The sequence below is a fragment of the Ictalurus punctatus genome, chromosome 5, assembly GCF_001660625.3.
Source record: "Ictalurus punctatus breed USDA103 chromosome 5, Coco_2.0, whole genome shotgun sequence".
Taxonomy (NCBI): domain Eukaryota; kingdom Metazoa; phylum Chordata; class Actinopteri; order Siluriformes; family Ictaluridae; genus Ictalurus; species Ictalurus punctatus.
Genome location: NC_030420.2, coordinates 19,444,965 through 19,461,651, shown reverse-complemented (window position 1 = coordinate 19,461,651; position 16,687 = coordinate 19,444,965). Strand labels below are relative to the sequence as shown.

Below are 16,687 nucleotides of genomic sequence, written 5' to 3'. Positions count from 1 at the left end.
ACCAGATATCTCCATTCTTATTAATATTTAAAAATCATGTTTTTTTTATTGCACATTAAAGGTAATATCAATCAAACTGCAGTTGGGTTGTTTTAATTAAGTGAAAATGAATGTAATCAAAACATCCCAATTGCAGCTTGATTTGTATTATCTGGAATGCACTATTTGAAAAATGATTTATGAAAATGAATTAAAATGGTGGATGTCTGTTTATGCAAATGAACTCTTCATATGCAATTATGGATTAATTGTAAATGACCAATGTACATATATTTTAAGTACACCAAGGACTATCATGAAGAATGTTGTTATCAAGATGTTGGATGCAAAACTTTTTTTCTCTCTCTTTTCTGTTAACAAGTAATTTCATAGTTTACTTTCTTTTAGTCTTTGAGTTGCTTTGTATAATTTGAATTTAAATGTAAATACAGATCTTAATGTAAATATAGATATTATATTTTAATAAACCAGTTGGTTGTCAACATTAAACAGTCCTTTTTTCCCGGGGTGGGTGGGTGTGTCTCCGGTGGGTGTCCCTACCAATATTGAGACCAAACCTACGCCCTTGAATCAAAGCCGTTGTGCTGGAATCCGACCGCAGCTCAACTAACGCTAATGGCGTGTTTTTGTGTGTGTGTGTTTTTCTGAAATAAAGTCTTCCCCAGGAAATAAACGCCTGTTTGTTTATGTTTTCCTCATATGATACTTTCAGTTCCTCACGACGAGCAAGGAAGTGATTGGCAGCGGCAGCTTTCCGTTTAAGTCCCATTACTCCAGTTAAAGCTAGCCAATCAGAAACGCCGCGTCTCGGCGCGACGTCTAACCAAACGTAAACAATACATTTCTGTAGTCACGACGTTGAGGCGCTCGAGAAGTTCCTCACGACGAGATTTTCACTAGTCATGGTGTTTAAACATTGACCATAGAAACGTATGGTCGTTACGAATATTTATAAGTAGAGTATACAGTTGATATATGACTGAGATAGTGATATACATACACCTTGTTATATTTATAGATAATTAAAATTATATAATACATATTTATAATAAATATAAGTAACACTTATAATAAATAAACCCTGCATTCTTATGAGACTGCTTATAGTTAGAAAGTTTTACCTACATTTGCACACACTGCCCCCTGGTGGCAATACAGCAGTACAGCGAGTGTATTCACACAGCATCCCATCCATCTGTTACACCGCTTATCGTTCAAGGTCACGGGGAACCTGAAGCCTGTCCCAAGGGACATGGAGCACAAGACGGGGTACATCCTGGAAAGGGTGCCAATCCATCGTAGGGTACAATCACACACCCATTCACACACTACGGACATTTTGGACTGCTAATCAACCTACCATGAATGTCTTTGTACTGGGGGAGGAAACCAGAGTACCCGAAGGAATCCCCTGCAGCATGGGAAGAACATGCAAACTCCACACACACAGGGAAGAGGCGGGAATCGAACCCCCAACCCTGGAGTTGTGAGGCGAACGTGGTAACAAATAACCACTAAGCCATCATGTGCCCGTCACACAGAATGTAAAAGACTAATACAATGTAATAAAGTATTTCACAGATTTATTGATTGTGTATAACAGATCTCACTTTTTTTTCTCTGGATCTGATTAAACATACAAGGGCAATTTGTTAACACTGAACAAATCATACATAATCTGAGAGCTGATGAAGACCAAACGTACAGAGAAAATGAAAGAAAAAGAAAACCCACAGCAAAGCTAGCACAGACATATTGGAGTTCCTGTGAAGCCAGTTTAATTAAAAAGAAACTGTGAACATGTTGCTTTACACAGCCATATCAACTAATTGAAATCTGCTACTTAACCCACACTTAACCCAACAGGACTACAGGAGGAAATCATTTTTATTAGCCCAAATCATAATCATTGTAAACTCCAACCTCAAAATACCTAAGTATTAAGTACATCAACATGTACATTTCCATACAAGCTAAATATTCAAAAAATTCATCCGCCATTTCTTAATCCAACTGGTGCATTTATTTTGTTGACCCATTGGATTTGACAAAATCAGCTGGCGTATGCGGCTCCGTTTGAATTGGATTATTTACTCGCCTGTTTTACAAATCAAGTTCTCCAGCCATACGGTTGGAATTTCTCTTCTCATTTACAGTCACTGTGACCGACTACCCTGCAGATTCAAGCTTTCAGTCCTCCCAACACACTCGACTACCACCTTACAGCTGAGGACAGGTTCGGTTGAAACTGCAGGGCAGTGGATACACAGGAACTTTGTATTTACACAGTCAAAAACCTTATAATGTCCTGCTCAAACACGATACCAAAGCACCTGGCGTGTGTACTCTGAAGTTCAACTGTGAGCAAATGGATTCAGTGACCACCATTATGTTTTAATTGTTTTTCTTTTCTTTTTTTTTCTTTTTTTTTTTACATAAATCAGTGCTTTCTAAAATCACGCTTCCAGATTCTATAATTTAAGTCAGTGCTTATGAATTTTGTCTTTAATGTGATGTTAGTGAAATTTAAGACCTACTAATTATGTGACAAAAATACAGCCGTTCAAAACGAACCTCATTTAAGAAAGTAACAACAGAGCACCAGTAAGCGGATGACAGAACGAAAAACGAACCAGACGCAAAGTACTAAACTGAAAAAAATGAAAAGGAACTCCGCTCTGAATAAATACGTTATCCCGGTGTGCTTCTAACATGTTTCTGAAAGTGTTTTTATGATACTCATTTAATACTGAAGTCCTACCGCTGATCTCTAAACACCCCAACAGTCACGAGTTCATTAACAGTTCTGCAGAGCTAAGCGTGTGTTAAGTAGCTCCTCCCACACCCTCCCACATCTACAAATGAAAGAAAGCAGTGTAAAAATTAAACACCCACCCACACAATAAATTATGAGGTTTGCTTCTTACCGCTGAAAATATGTGTTTGTTTGTTGTATATGAATGTTATGCCATACATAAGCCTAAAAGATGTAAAGCCAAACAGATACATCTTTAAATAAACATTAAATATGTAGTCCTAAAAGTGGAGAATGAACCATGGCAGCATGCCTTTAGTCCCTTGTTTGTGTGCGTGTGTGTGTGTGTGTGTGTGTGTGTGTGTGTGTGTGAGAGAGAGAACGAGAGAGATCGAAAATAACAATGACTTGAAGATGTTAGGATCCGACGCGAGTCGTTGTGGTTTTCTTGTCTGAAAAGAAGCTCCTGAGCAGGACGACCTGGCTGATGCTGACCACCAGGAGGATAAACGCCTCCCCGACGGACCAGAAGGCCACCCTGGTGTTCAAGTCCTCTGCTCTGCTGCGTCCCTGCGCCTCCCGCAGCCGGAAATGGGTCTGGTAATCGATCACAGACTTCAGGGCTTCGTGGATGGAGACGCATGCAGATTCCATCTGACGGAGATCAAATATGACCACGAGTCAGAAACGTTCACGCGAAACAACGCAAATGGTTTCAGTGACGTTACTTACACAAAAGTGCTATTCACACACTCATTAAAAAAAAAACAAAAAAACAAACCAACCCTGGGTCGTCCTATACCCCGGGTAAACAGAATCCTGGGTTATTCTTCTCACACACTACTCATACTTTACCCGGGGTTAACAATTAATCCAGGATATTCATAATCTGATGTTTCACATTAACCCTGGGTTAATGCTCTTATTTGCATACTTGCAGTATGAATAACCATGACTGGATAAATACAGCGCACGGCCAGTTTAAATAACGGCTTGTCTCGCGTTTTTGCGTCAGTGAGAAAAAAAACCTCACCACGTAAATCCCCTCGGCTGTTTAAAACCTCCTGAGACGCACGAAGGCGAGAAAACGAAGTCAAAAAGACAAAAGAAACAAAACAGAGGCGCAAATTATATGAATATTATTTTGAATTCCTTTTAAGCATGGAGAGACCTGTGTTTACTTGTACAGTAGCGTCACTGTTTACTTTTCGGACCATAACTGTAAAAATAAAACGGTCTCCTCTTTGCTCCAACTGACGCATTTTGTCACAGTCTGACTTTTTTTTTTTTAATTTCCCCCCCTCAAACACTTTCTAAATTACAAGTGTGAAACGCTCCTCTAACCCGGGGTTAAGAACGACGGTTAAGCAAGGTGTGAAAAACTCTAAACTAAATCTCGACTACACAATAATCAGTGATTTAACCATGTTATTATTCCTATCCCTGATTATAACCCTTACGCTTGAGAATCCTCCTCTGTATTAGACGACGTGTGAAATACGTACTTGAGTTAGAGCAGTCACTCGGTTTTCGTTGGGGAAGAGTGGAGGATCATCACCGACTTGGAAGTCGAAATAGACAGTCTTGTGTGTGAACGTGGAGAACTCGTTGCTGAAGCAGAACTTGTACGTCCCATTCCTGGCGGCAGTGAACGTGAAACTGTCATACTGCTTCTTCATTTCTTTGTACAGGACTGTACCGTCCGGATCCTCCAGACGACAGTCAACATCGTAGTGGCCCCCGGTAACAACCTATAAATAATAAAGATCAAATGTGAACAAATAGTTTAGACGCGACATTTTTAGACACCTAGAATAAAAACAAAAAACCTTCATGGTTCTGTTGAGCCTAGTTCAACAGACACCGACCAACGTAGAAAAGCACAAACTGTTGGATTTCGAATGCTGGGAAACACAACTGTCATGTTCACATTGCCCCAACACACACCAACAAACTTTTCATGGACAGTCAGACTGATTTAAAAATGGATGATCCTTATACTGCAATCCGAACGCTACTATTACTAGCGTCTTCATGTGTCGCTCCTTGGCTGAAAAGATGAAGAGTGAAACCAAAGCGGTTGTGGGGTGAAGCCTTGGGTGTTGCGACGTGAGAGACAGGGTGCTTAATGACGTTTATGCAGAGGACGTGCAATGAAATGAATGAATAAATACCTGCACCCACGCCTGCCCTTTGCGGATAAGATTGGAGACCCCTGATCTAAACATTTGTTGCAATCTCACTTCATGAAACAGAATACAGTTAGAGGATGATCCTGATTAAAACCAGAACACAACAATCGATGACCCTCACCAGGGGTCAAAATAAACAATTGTATTGAAATAACACATCCGTAGTTAATTTATCCTCTTGTTTCTGATTTGTCCAGAAATCTGTAGTTTAACCCACAACGACGATTGCGCACACAGGCTTTCGTTACTATGGGGTTTCCAGGGACGCCTTTATCATCATCATGGTTACAGTTTCGGTGGCTATCCAGGTAAATCTGAGTTTAGTTTGAGCAAACTCTGTTTTTTCTGTCTCAACAAGGTGGATTGGTTTTCAGTGGATTCCATCATCATGGTAACTTGCGCTACACGGCTAACCTGCTCCAGAGCAGGTTTTATTCTGGTTAAGAGAACTCAAACCCAAACTGGACTGATCAGCTGTGAGCAAAGTGAGATAAATCTGATGTGTGCAAGTTAACCCTTTAGGCTTCACCATTTGTGGGGAATCCTGTGGAGCTCACAGCGCAAATAAGTGAACTTCAAAGGAAAATCATTTTTAGGGACACACACAATCCCCTGGCTTTTCCTGATGACCATCTGTATGAAAGATATGGATTTTGGGCAGATGGTATAGTTCATCTGTGCCGGGTTCTTCAGCCACACGCTTACTGTTACCGCAAACTGTAGGCCATTTATTGAATTCTTTGAGAGTGGTATGTTTTCTATGGTGGTATTATTCCTGTCCTAATATATATTTTCACAAATTGACATGAAATTTATTAATATTTAATTCTCCCGAGCTTTGGCAGCGGCAATGATGCGATTTTTGAATTTAGCATAGGTTCCTCATATTTCCACCAAATAATCCCTCGTGCTTCAACTGGAAGTATGCGCACCTGGTTTCCCCCCCCATACTGAACGCTATTGGCTGTTTGCTGCAGACGTCTGGCATTTATGTGCACGCGCACGCTGAGTTAACCTTGGTTCAGGGTTGACTGAGAAAGTTGATAAGTTTCATGATGCTGGTTAACCTTGACTAATCTGGGTTGGATTTGTTTGGTTTTGTCAACTCAAAACCAGCTTGCTGGAAAATGCCACACTGCTCAGACATTCCACGGCCGATAAACGGCGATTGAACACGTTCAGTTGGTAAAAACAAACACCGACCAACACCAGCAGGGTTCTTACACCGATCTGACAAAACCCGACAAACGTGTCTGTTGCCATTGGTTGGCATTTGTCTGTGAACTAGGCTTTACACACTGACCTGTGTGTACTACCATAAAAACATTCCAGATAAAGGAATCCAACCAAAGTGCACATCATTAATATTTTTCCATGGTAGGGTTGTGAAAGGAATGCTAACACACAGGTCATAGAAAAAAAACAAACCCTGCAGTGCTAGCTTTACAATGTTCATACTGTTGGACACAGCAGACTGATGACGTTACCACTTTACTTACATTTTAGTTCTCACAGTTCAGGTACTATTAAAACTAACAGCATCCTTTTAGAAATTGAGCAGCAAGGAATGATCTTAGTTTTGTCGATCAGACCTGTGATTATTCATTGGGGTCTGGTGACTCTGTGTGGTTTGTGATATCAGGGAGGGCCTTGATTTTATTATTACTCTATGTTTTGACAGTGTAGATCACTATTAACAATAACTACAACAACAACATAAATAATAATAATAATAATAATAATAATAATGAGGTTATTTAGTTATTGTATTTTTGTAAATTATTTTTTATCTATTTGATTTAAATTTATTTTTATACATGATAATTTACTTATTTTTTTTTTACACACATTTTTTCCGAAGGTGTTCTAGTACAGTCACATCACTCACTTCTATTACAGTACATTTTAATCATCAATTTTTTTTCTTAAATCCTTTTTATCTCCTTGTGCTTATTTTATATTTATATTTTTCACTTTACCTTTTTATCTCTATTCAGTTCGTACAGGATTTGGCAGTGGTTTTTTTTGTGATTGTTGCGGCTTGAAAATTAGAAGTTTTTGTGTCGTTTTTATGGAAAACTATTTGAATTGGGAATTGCAAAACTTTATAAATAAATTTGTTATTATGATTATTAGTATCTTAACATTATCTTAAAGAAATAAAAGTAAAACATACAAATTACATTTGAGAAAAACAGGAATTTTTTTTTTGTTAAAATGACATTTAAAGTTTTACACACTGCGTAACTAGATGGGGGGAAATATCTAATGTAAAAATGGCACTAGCAAATAAATGCAGTGTTACACATTTGGCTAAAATGTACCTAATATTCGAGTATGTGGATTATACTCATTACAGTAAATTACAACAACAAAGGAGGAGTGAATTTTTTAACACGGAAAGTAAAACATTTGAGAACAGCCTGATTCTCCTGAAAAAGACTAGCTTCAGCAACAAGAACATTTCAAGGTCTAGAAGAAGAAAAAGAAGAAGAAAAAAAAGAAGCTTAAAGCCACTCTGAAGAAAACAAAACACAAGAGCCCACTGTTGATATACAGTATCTCACAAAAGTGAGTACACCGCTCACATTTCTGTATATATTTGATTATATCTTTTCATGTGACAACACTGAAGAAATGACACTTTGCTACAATGTAAAGTAGTGAGGGTACAGCTTGTGTAACAGTGTAAATTTGCTGTCCCCTCAAAATAATTCAACACACAGCCATTAAAGTCTAAACCGCTGGCAACAAAAGTGAGCAAAAAAAACAAAACAAAACTTTTTTTTAAGTGAAAATAGTGTTTACTTAAACTAAACAAAAGAGGGATCGGTACACCACTTAGGACTGAATACACTGCTGTGGTAATCACTATATACCATTAAAAAAAAAAATTCAGACCAATGATTTAAACATTCGCAAGCAACAGCCTACAAAAAGACAGGAAAACAAGTATTTCCACCATTTCAGGAGAATACAGGAGGGTAAATAACATGACCAGGTGTGCAGTGAGGAACTGCATATCAGCAGCGGTGGATATTTAGGTGATCAAACATTTTTGATAATGTTTTTACAAACTGCTTGTTTAATATTGTTTCACACTTTATTGAATCAATTTCTAATTTTCATAAACATTATCTGTAAAGTGTTAGATCAGACGCCTATTTTGTCCTGTTTTACATCAAACTTTTCAGCTATTTTTCTCTTTCAGTCAAAATAATGTTTAACAATGCTAAATATATATGAAGGGAATTCTCTTATCACGTACTCTCTTATATTATGAACTGCTATTAAGAAACCTTAGATACGGGGAATACTGGGTTATAGTTTCTGTTTGTGTGTCTCTGTGCCATCAAATACCTATGATGAATGTATTAATTTAATTACCACTTTGAATAAGCTGATCAACTGCCTTCCTTTATTATAGCTGACACATGTATTTTCTATATCGTGAAAAGACTTATTTTTGTAGTGTGCTGTGTGTTTTGTCTAAATCTGTCTAGCACCTGCACAAGTAGAAACCCGCCTATACAATGCTGGTGTTCATGTGTATCAATACTCCTGTTCTAGACTAAATAAACTGGATGTCCCTGTGAACAGCATGTGTCAGTGTGTTCATTTAGACTCCCCAGGCCTGAATACTCTGTGGTCAATCACACTTTCTCGCTCATAGCACAGAACTAAGAGTTAAGAGAAATAAAAGGCTGAAAAGGCTGACGGAGGACTGAAGGACATAATCTGAGATTCCTTTGTCTCGAACAATATACCTGTCTAATATAAGCTAATTCGATCATACATTAATTTTTCACATTTTTGAAAATCAACGTTCACTCGTTATTAAATGGCAGCCGTTTTTACAATTTAGCTCAGATGTGTTCTGCATCATGCCATAAAGATAAAACTTGACATGTATTTCCTTTTTGATGTAGAATTAGAACAAACCAAACCTGGCATATCTGTAATGACTTCAATGATAAATGACAAAATTGGCACTTCTTTGGGGTACCCACGACCCCACCCCAGAACCCTACTTCTCCTAAACTACTAGATCAAGCTACAACTTTCATGAGACATTTATAGCTTCACTTCATCTTACAAATAGGCCTAAAGTGAAATTTGTGTTATGCCACAATGCAAAGAAATAAAGCCATTTTTACACATTTAGAATTTTTTTTGTACAGGAATTCACATATTCACATGAACTGTAGATATTAGTTTGGAATAACCATTTCACATTTAATAAGCCATAAATAGATAAACAAGTATATTTTAAGAACCAAAGATTCAGATTCAGATTGAGCACAGCTTAATGAAAGTCACCCATAAGGCTGCAACAATAGTAAATGGCTGTTAGTGAGCTGTTAGGTTATCGGAATATACGTAAGCGCAAAACACTGGTCAAATATTCAAACAGCAAATTCTAACCAATACACATGGTGACATCTGTAACTACCCAAATACGTGTGAGGGCACAACCTAACAAACTTCACATGTTCGTTCAATTCCATGTGGTTGTTACTGCTACGATACAAATAATGTCAGCATCCCAAACAGGACCCAGATAAGGAATGAAACAAAGCTTGCATAATGCCAGTGACTAGGCAGTTTGGCTCATTTTTCTGATCACGAATAGTTTTACTTCAGCAGTTTGCAGCTTGCATTGCTATCCAGTGACTGGCCAAGGCTGCAGGTACAGAACCCAGTGTCTGAACATGAATGAATGGCAGCCAGGATTCTTCCATTCACAAACTGTGGTCTGGTATACAACAGCGCATAAATTTCACATAAATGCTCCAATTTTCAATACGTTTTCTCCCAATACAAAAAGATAACAATGCATATCATAGACTACAGCGGCATACAGTCTGGGTTTAAGAACAGACGCACTGATTGCAGTAGCAGATTTTCCCTGTGAAATGATGGTGGATGTTTCATCAGAGAATAGTCTGAACATTTTCAAACCGGTTTGGAGTAGGTTCGAATTTGTGATGTCTCTGGTGTACCAGGATTGGTTCTTCCAGTTCCCAGTCTACACCGATGGATTGGTCTGGTTCTTCAGTCGCTGCCCTACTAACAAATATTAACCCAGTGCCTAAATCATTACCTGTGCACCACATAAAAAAATCTATCTGCAGTCAAATTCAGACCCTGGTTTGAAGGAGGCACTCCTAAAAAGGTTAACAGTGACTGTCAACAGAAAGCTTACACAGAACTTATATAGACTGTGTCCGAAACCGCATACTTACCTAATATATAGTAGGTGAAAAGCAGTATGTCAGGAGTAGTATGGGGTAGTAGTATAATAATAAGAACACTGAATTACTGTAACTGTATATCGTACATTTGTATGTAAGTATTTTGTCAAAATAGTTTTTTTTTCTGCTATCAAGTTGTAATGTGGCATAGTACACACCCAATTTTCACTTATCTGTAAGAAGATGTAAAGCAAAAAGTCTCAATTTGTAGCTTGATATAGGTCGACAGAAGTAGGGTGCTGGGCGGGCAGTGATCAAATGTGGGTACTCCCTAAAAGTGGCATTTTTGCCATTTTTCATTGAAATCATTACAGATATGCCAATGGCTGATTTTTTATAATGAATGAGAGCTGACTCAAAAGAATTGGGGGTTTTTGTTCTTGTGCATGTCCCAACAAATGCGAAGAAAAAAAAAAAATCAGCAAAATCTAAGACGGGTGGTGGAAAAGTCCTCTGCCACAGGCCGCTCATTTGAGATGGAATCACCCGAAGAGAAAAAAAAAAAAAAAACTCTGATATTTTAATTGTGAAGCTCCTTCGCAAAAAATGTGAGGTCTGGCAATAACATATGACATGTTATAATATACTCAGAATGAACATCAGTGGATATCGTGGCAATGAAGTATTATGCAAAAAATACTCGCACAAGCCTGGCGCTCAGTAATCCTCACTCTACTATAAGTCAGGAATCAGTTTGAAAGCTTGTGTGAGCTTTACAAAGCTTCTAATCTATGTTTTTTTAAATTAATTTTTATAGCAGTGCTAGGTATCCTGTGCAAAAGAACCACAAACTAAATGTAAAAACTGGTTTACTTAAACAATCATCTGGTTAACACTACATCACTGTGCAGTTCTTACTGTTAGTCTAGTGGTAAAACATTTTAGATTATATTATCCAAACAGTGCTGTATACTTGCATAATGACTGAAACGTTCACGTTAATTCTTAACCCTTGTGTATCCTTATGGACATTTTTGTCTTTCTTTTTTTTATCTATAATTTTGTCTGTATTAATACAAACTGCATAAATTTTGCAAAAGGTGTATATTTTTATTGGAATTTTAAAACTTTACCCTCATTTGCTTTCATAAATCAATTATAAACTAGGTACACAAAGTAGTTACACTCAGGACCTTAAGGACAAAAATGTCCCCATTGAACCCATTCAAACTGCAATATTTAATACCCATGATGTTTAAGTATAAAATGATGGATTCTGTGTTAATAGGCTTTTATTTTGTTGACAAGGTTTCAAAACATTGATTTTTAATTTTCTGAAATGTGTAGTGTTTTCTCGGGTTTAGTCTGTGGGGAAAATCCATGTCTTTCCTTTTTCCTGATTCTGCTGTATTATAAAGTGCTGCAGACCAGCTGAATAAATGATGCAGCTATAATTACATGGGTGTGTTTGTATTGAAAATTTTACACGAGTGAACAGTTTGAAAGAAAGAAATGATATTGTACTGGAAATCACAAATCGCACCCCATGTATATGAGTCAGAGAAGATTACTGAGTTTTGAAGATATTTGCATTAAGTAAACAAACCGGCGTTTAAAGGGTTAAAATTCTGAAAATTAATGAATGTTTGGTAATTATTATCAGACCTGATGCTTTTGAAAAAAATCTACATAAATGAAAGTGGAACAAAATATTAATATATAATGTTTCTATGACAGTTTTTTGACATGGACATTTTTGTCCTTTATGGACCTGTGTGTAACTTTTTTTAATTGACGCGCAAGGGTTAAGTACTTGAAGGCTGCATGCTCCTGTTATGTAGTGATGGGAAGTTCGGATCATTTTACTGACTTGGATCTCTGAAACTCGTTCAGCAAAATGAACAAATCTTTTCCTGAGTCATTTTGGTCATTTCAGAATATAATTAAAATGTTACATGTTCAATTCCCCAACACATCTTGTACTTGCGCAAACGTTTGGAATAAAAAATAAACTATAGGCTAATGCAGCCAAAGCCAAATTATGAGAAACAGAAATGATTAATTAATAGCTTAGCAGTAGGTCTTTAGGCTATGCAGTCTGTTATTTCACCTCGCCTCCCGATCCGAGTCGTTCTTTCTTTTCTCACATCTGTTCCCTGGAAACAGAAATGATTAGTTCACATCTTGAGTCTTCGGGTTCGAGTCGTTCGTTCATCACCTGACCACCCCATATTCTGAATACAATGGAGCTGTGATGTGATGACCGAACGACTCGAACCTGAAGACTCAAGACGTGAACTAATCATTTCTGTTTCCTGTACAGAACCTATGGGGATGTCGCAGCGCATGCGCAGTCAAAAATGAACGAATTGACCCTGAGACAACTCGTTGTTCCCGAGTCATATGAAAGATTTGTTCAAAATGAACGAATCATTCATGAATGATACATCACTACTGTTTAATATCTTCTCTTAATTGTCATTATTCACAAAAGGTTTTTAGTGAACGCTGCTTGATAAGTGGGATTTCCGTTTCTGCTGGGGATTGAAACCAGGCATTGATACTTCAGATATATTGGGCCTGTGGCCTGTGATAATTCTGGGGTGATGCCATCACTAGCTGGGGGAGTAAGGCGGTGTAGCAGAAATTATTTCACACGCTATGTGGTGTACTGTTGTAGGGAGCCATTTGGTTTTCGAGTGTCGTACCTGGAACTCCAGGGTGCACTTAGTCCCGATGGTGATGTCCTCGTAGAAACATTGCTTGGCATTATCTGGCAGCTCGAAGGTGAGCTCGGAGCCCCACGCACGACCCCAGAGCAGCTGTGCACACAACACCTGTAGCAGCACGCGCAAACCGAGCATCATGGCTAACTTCCGAGGGAGGAGATCTCAGAAGATACACAGATGCACCTGCAACTGGAAAACACCGCGTTCCTCAATGAAAAGACCACATTAGCAATGAGACATTTTTATACATATAAAACAGTCATGTTGAGTGAGGAACTTCCTTTTTTTAACATACAGTCCTTCCTAGCTAGCGCTTCATAATGAACAAACCCACCGGCTAAGCTAATCCTCAACTGACGTCGGCTAAAAGCGACGCAGAATATAGATGACAGATGAGTTTATAGATTGAACGCACGCGTTCGTTGTAATCTCACTGGTTTATTAAAAAGAATACTAAATTATTTTTGTTCCGTTTTTTTTTGTTTTGTTTTTTTTAGCAATGAAGCTTTACTCACCAACAAACCTCTACCCGGATGAAGGAAGTGCACCAGTGGCGATGACATAGCACGTACGTGCGTCGTGACGTAATACCGAACGGGTCCACGTCTGAATGCAAGATGTTATGTTTTCACCACCCGTATTGGGACCATTCCTATGGCAGGCTTTCAGAGCCAAAGCGCGTGGGAATACCCACATGTACACGTAAACGCAATGTCGTCTTAATACATAAAACTTAAAACGTAAATGCTTTCGCGCCACCTACTGGTGTGGCGTTAATGCTAACACAAAAAGGGGTTAGACCAAGTGGAAAGTTTGGAAATAGAAAAAAAGTTAAAAAGAGAAAACAACAGAAAAAAAATATACTGCACGGTCGCTTAAGGCTTCCGTTTTGTAACGTTCAAGCTTTTATAACACATTACGGTTATTATTATTATTATTATTATTATTAGTAGTAGTAGTAGTAGTAGTAGTTGTTGTTGTTGTTGTATTAGGAGTATTAGTAGAAGTATATTAATAATATATTTCGCTATGAAAATACACAGCTATGCAAAGTTATAGGCAAATAATAGGATACCAAAATAAGCATGAGTATGCTCCTTTTATTGACCAGAAAATTCTACGTATAGAACTTGGTGCGATAATCGTAAACCTGTATCAAATACCACTAGATGGCAGTATAGCTACACTATTCTTCACGTACAACTACATACAATAGAGACGCAGTGGAATGAGCAATACGTTTGTAATACATCACCTACACTGATTTTAAACAATCAATGACATAACAACAACGCATTCATGACATGCCTAATTTCACCTAGAAATGACCAGATCGTATGTTGTGAGATGAAAAATCTGTGCTTCTGATAGTTTCTTCAGTCAACAGACTCATCAATTAATTGTGGTGGCATAATCAAACACATTATGTAATACAAGAGCTAGATATTAACTTTAATATTAATATATATTTGAACTTACCCTGAATGTGTCCACAGGCAAACGTTAATGTGGTGATTGATAAGTGTGTTGTGGCCTGGGAAAACCCATCACATGGTCTAATTTTGATATTTTCTATTCTACTATATATACAGTCCCCTCCAAAGTATTGGAACGACAAGAAAGATTCATTCTTCAAGTAATTTGAGTTTGAGCTCAAAAGATGAATATGAGACGATAGATCAGAATTTCAGCTTTCATTTCCTGATATTCACATCTAGATGTGTTAAAAAAAAAAAAAAAAAAAACTTAGAACATGGCACCTTTGGTGGCATACCACCCAATTTGTAGGCAAGCAAAAGTATAGGAACAGGTCATTAAAGTAAATTAAAGTAAACAACACTTTATATTTGGTTCTGTATCCCTTGCTTGCAATATATGCATCAAACCAGTGACCCACTGATGTCACCAAACTATTGCATTTATCTTTTGTGTTGCTTTTCCAGGCATGTACTGCAGCTTCTTTCAGTTATTGTTTGTTTTAAGGGGTTTCTCGCTTCAGTCTCCTCTTCAGGAAGTGAAATGTTGCTCAATTGGGTTAAGGTCTGATGATTGACTTGGCCAGTTTAAAACCTTCCACTTTATTCCCCTGATAAAGTCTCTTGTGTTGGGTCAATGTCTTGCTGCATAATGAACTAATTTCATAAATCTCTTCAGCAAAATGATCAACTTGTATACTAGATCCCTTACCTACATGTTTCTTCAAACAGATTATTCCAGGAGTAATCGAACCCCTTCTAAAAATAATCATTTCTCCCCTTAGCACTGGCTATGTACCTAAATCATTTAAACTAGCAGTTTATGCTTGTATCTACAGAGGAATAACATTCATGAAATGTATCAGTGAGGATTTAGGCCTCATCGTAGCACAGAGATAGCGCTATTTAAAGTGGTAAATGACTTACTACTGGCCTCTGATCAGGGTTGTGTCTCCTTGCTTGTGTTACTTGACCTTAGTGCAGCTTTTGATACAATTGATCATACTATTCTCCTTGATAGATTAGAAAATGTTGTTGGCATTAAGGGATCGGTCCTCTCCTGGCTCAGGTCTTATTTGATTGATCGTTATCAGTTCGTAGATGTAAATGGAGATTTCTCTGTGCATACTCCGCTAAAGTTAGGTGTTCCACAAGGTTCTGTTTTAGGCCCACTGCTTTTTACTTTATATATGCTATCTCTGGGTCAAATTATTTGTAAACATGGAATTAGCTTCCACTGTTATGCTGATGATACACAGCTTTATGTTTCAGCAAAGCCAGAGGACAGACAGCAGCTTAATAAAGTTGAGGAATGTGTAAAAGACATGAGACGGTGGATGCTTATTAACTTCCTTTTGCTTAATTCTGACAAGACATAAGTACTTGTACTTGGACCACGTGCAGCTAGAAGTAAGCTTTCTGATTACACAGTAACTCTGGATGGCCTTTCCATTTCATATTTGAGCAGCAGTAAAAGACCTTGGTATGATTATTGACCCTAGTCTTTCATTTGAAGTTCATGTAGATAATATTACTAAGATAGCCTTCTTTCATCTCAGAAATATTGCTAAGATAAGAAATATAATGTCACTACACATTGCAGAAAAATTTGTTCATGCTTTCATCACCTCTAGGTTGGACTATTTTAATGCCTTACTGTCTGGATGTTCCATTCGGTGCATAAACAACCAGCTCCAGTTAGTTCAGATGTCCCATGATCCATGTAATGGAGGTTAGGATGGATGCAAGTTCAGATAAGAGCTTTTATTAAAGAGAGGCAGGCATACAAATCCAAATCATGAGACAAAATCGTAGTCAAAAAACAGGCAATAGGTCAGGCGATCTGCAAACAGCCATAAAACAGGCAAGGCAAAAGCATGTAACGAGAAACAAGAAACAAGATCAAAGACTATGAAACAAACCGCAGAATAGTGTACAAATGCTTGGTATGGTGATAACACTCAATCCTTTGCAAAGAGTGAATGCATAGAAAGTCCTTTTAAACTGTGGTGTTATTGAGTGTGAGATTGGATGCAGGTGTGCTTGATTAAAATGAAAGCGAGTGTTCTGGGAATTGCTGTCTATGGCAGACATGTTTGTAGGCCGCAGTGCAGGATGGGAAATGTAGTTATTGGTTTGCTGTGATATGACATCAGAGTGCAGCTGAAAGAGTCCTTACTGGAACCAGAAGATATGACCACATCATCCCTATCATATCCAAACTGCATTGGCTTAAAGTAAAATTTCACATTGATTATAAAATACTACTACTGACCTATAAAGCACTGAATGGTCTCATGCCACAGTACCTGAGTGAACTTTTGGTCTTTTATGATCTGCC

General features: G+C 37.8%; 1 protein-coding gene across 2 annotated transcripts; it reads right to left on the bottom strand.

Moving 5' to 3' along the window:
- Nucleotides 1-1,566: 1,566 nt before the first annotated feature.
- On the bottom strand, nt 1,567-13,543 carry tmed7 (transmembrane p24 trafficking protein 7). 2 transcript variants are annotated; one of them, XM_017468299.3, is made up of 4 exons: nt 13,387-13,543; nt 12,851-13,060; nt 4,261-4,506; nt 1,567-3,409 (listed from the first exon to the last, which is right to left on the bottom strand). In XM_017468299.3, exons 2-4 carry the CDS (start codon nt 13,007-13,009, stop codon nt 3,173-3,175), a joined length of 642 nt encoding a protein of 213 aa, XP_017323788.1. In that variant the 5' UTR covers nt 13,010-13,060; nt 13,387-13,543; the 3' UTR covers nt 1,567-3,172. The 2 variants fall into 2 exon arrangements, with proteins under 2 accessions (XP_017323788.1, XP_017323789.1); XM_017468300.3 differs by having other exon boundaries at nt 12,851-13,054; nt 13,387-13,527.
- Between the last annotated feature and the right edge of the window lie 3,144 nt (nt 13,544-16,687).

What these genes read in the sequence shown, in the direction of transcription:
- tmed7 (XM_017468299.3), bottom strand. Translation starts at nt 13,009, where the DNA reads ATGATGCTCGGTTTGCGCGTGCTGCTACAGGTGTTGTGTGCACAGCTG. An exon ending in AGTGCACCCTGGAGTTCCAG is followed by an intron (nt 4,507 to 12,850) that starts GTACGACACTCG and finishes TATTATTTATAG; the next exon opens with GTTGTTACCGGGGGCCACTA. An exon ending in GAGTGACTGCTCTAACTCAA is followed by an intron (nt 3,410 to 4,260) that starts GTACGTATTTCA and finishes GATCTCCGTCAG; the next exon opens with ATGGAATCTGCATGCGTCTC.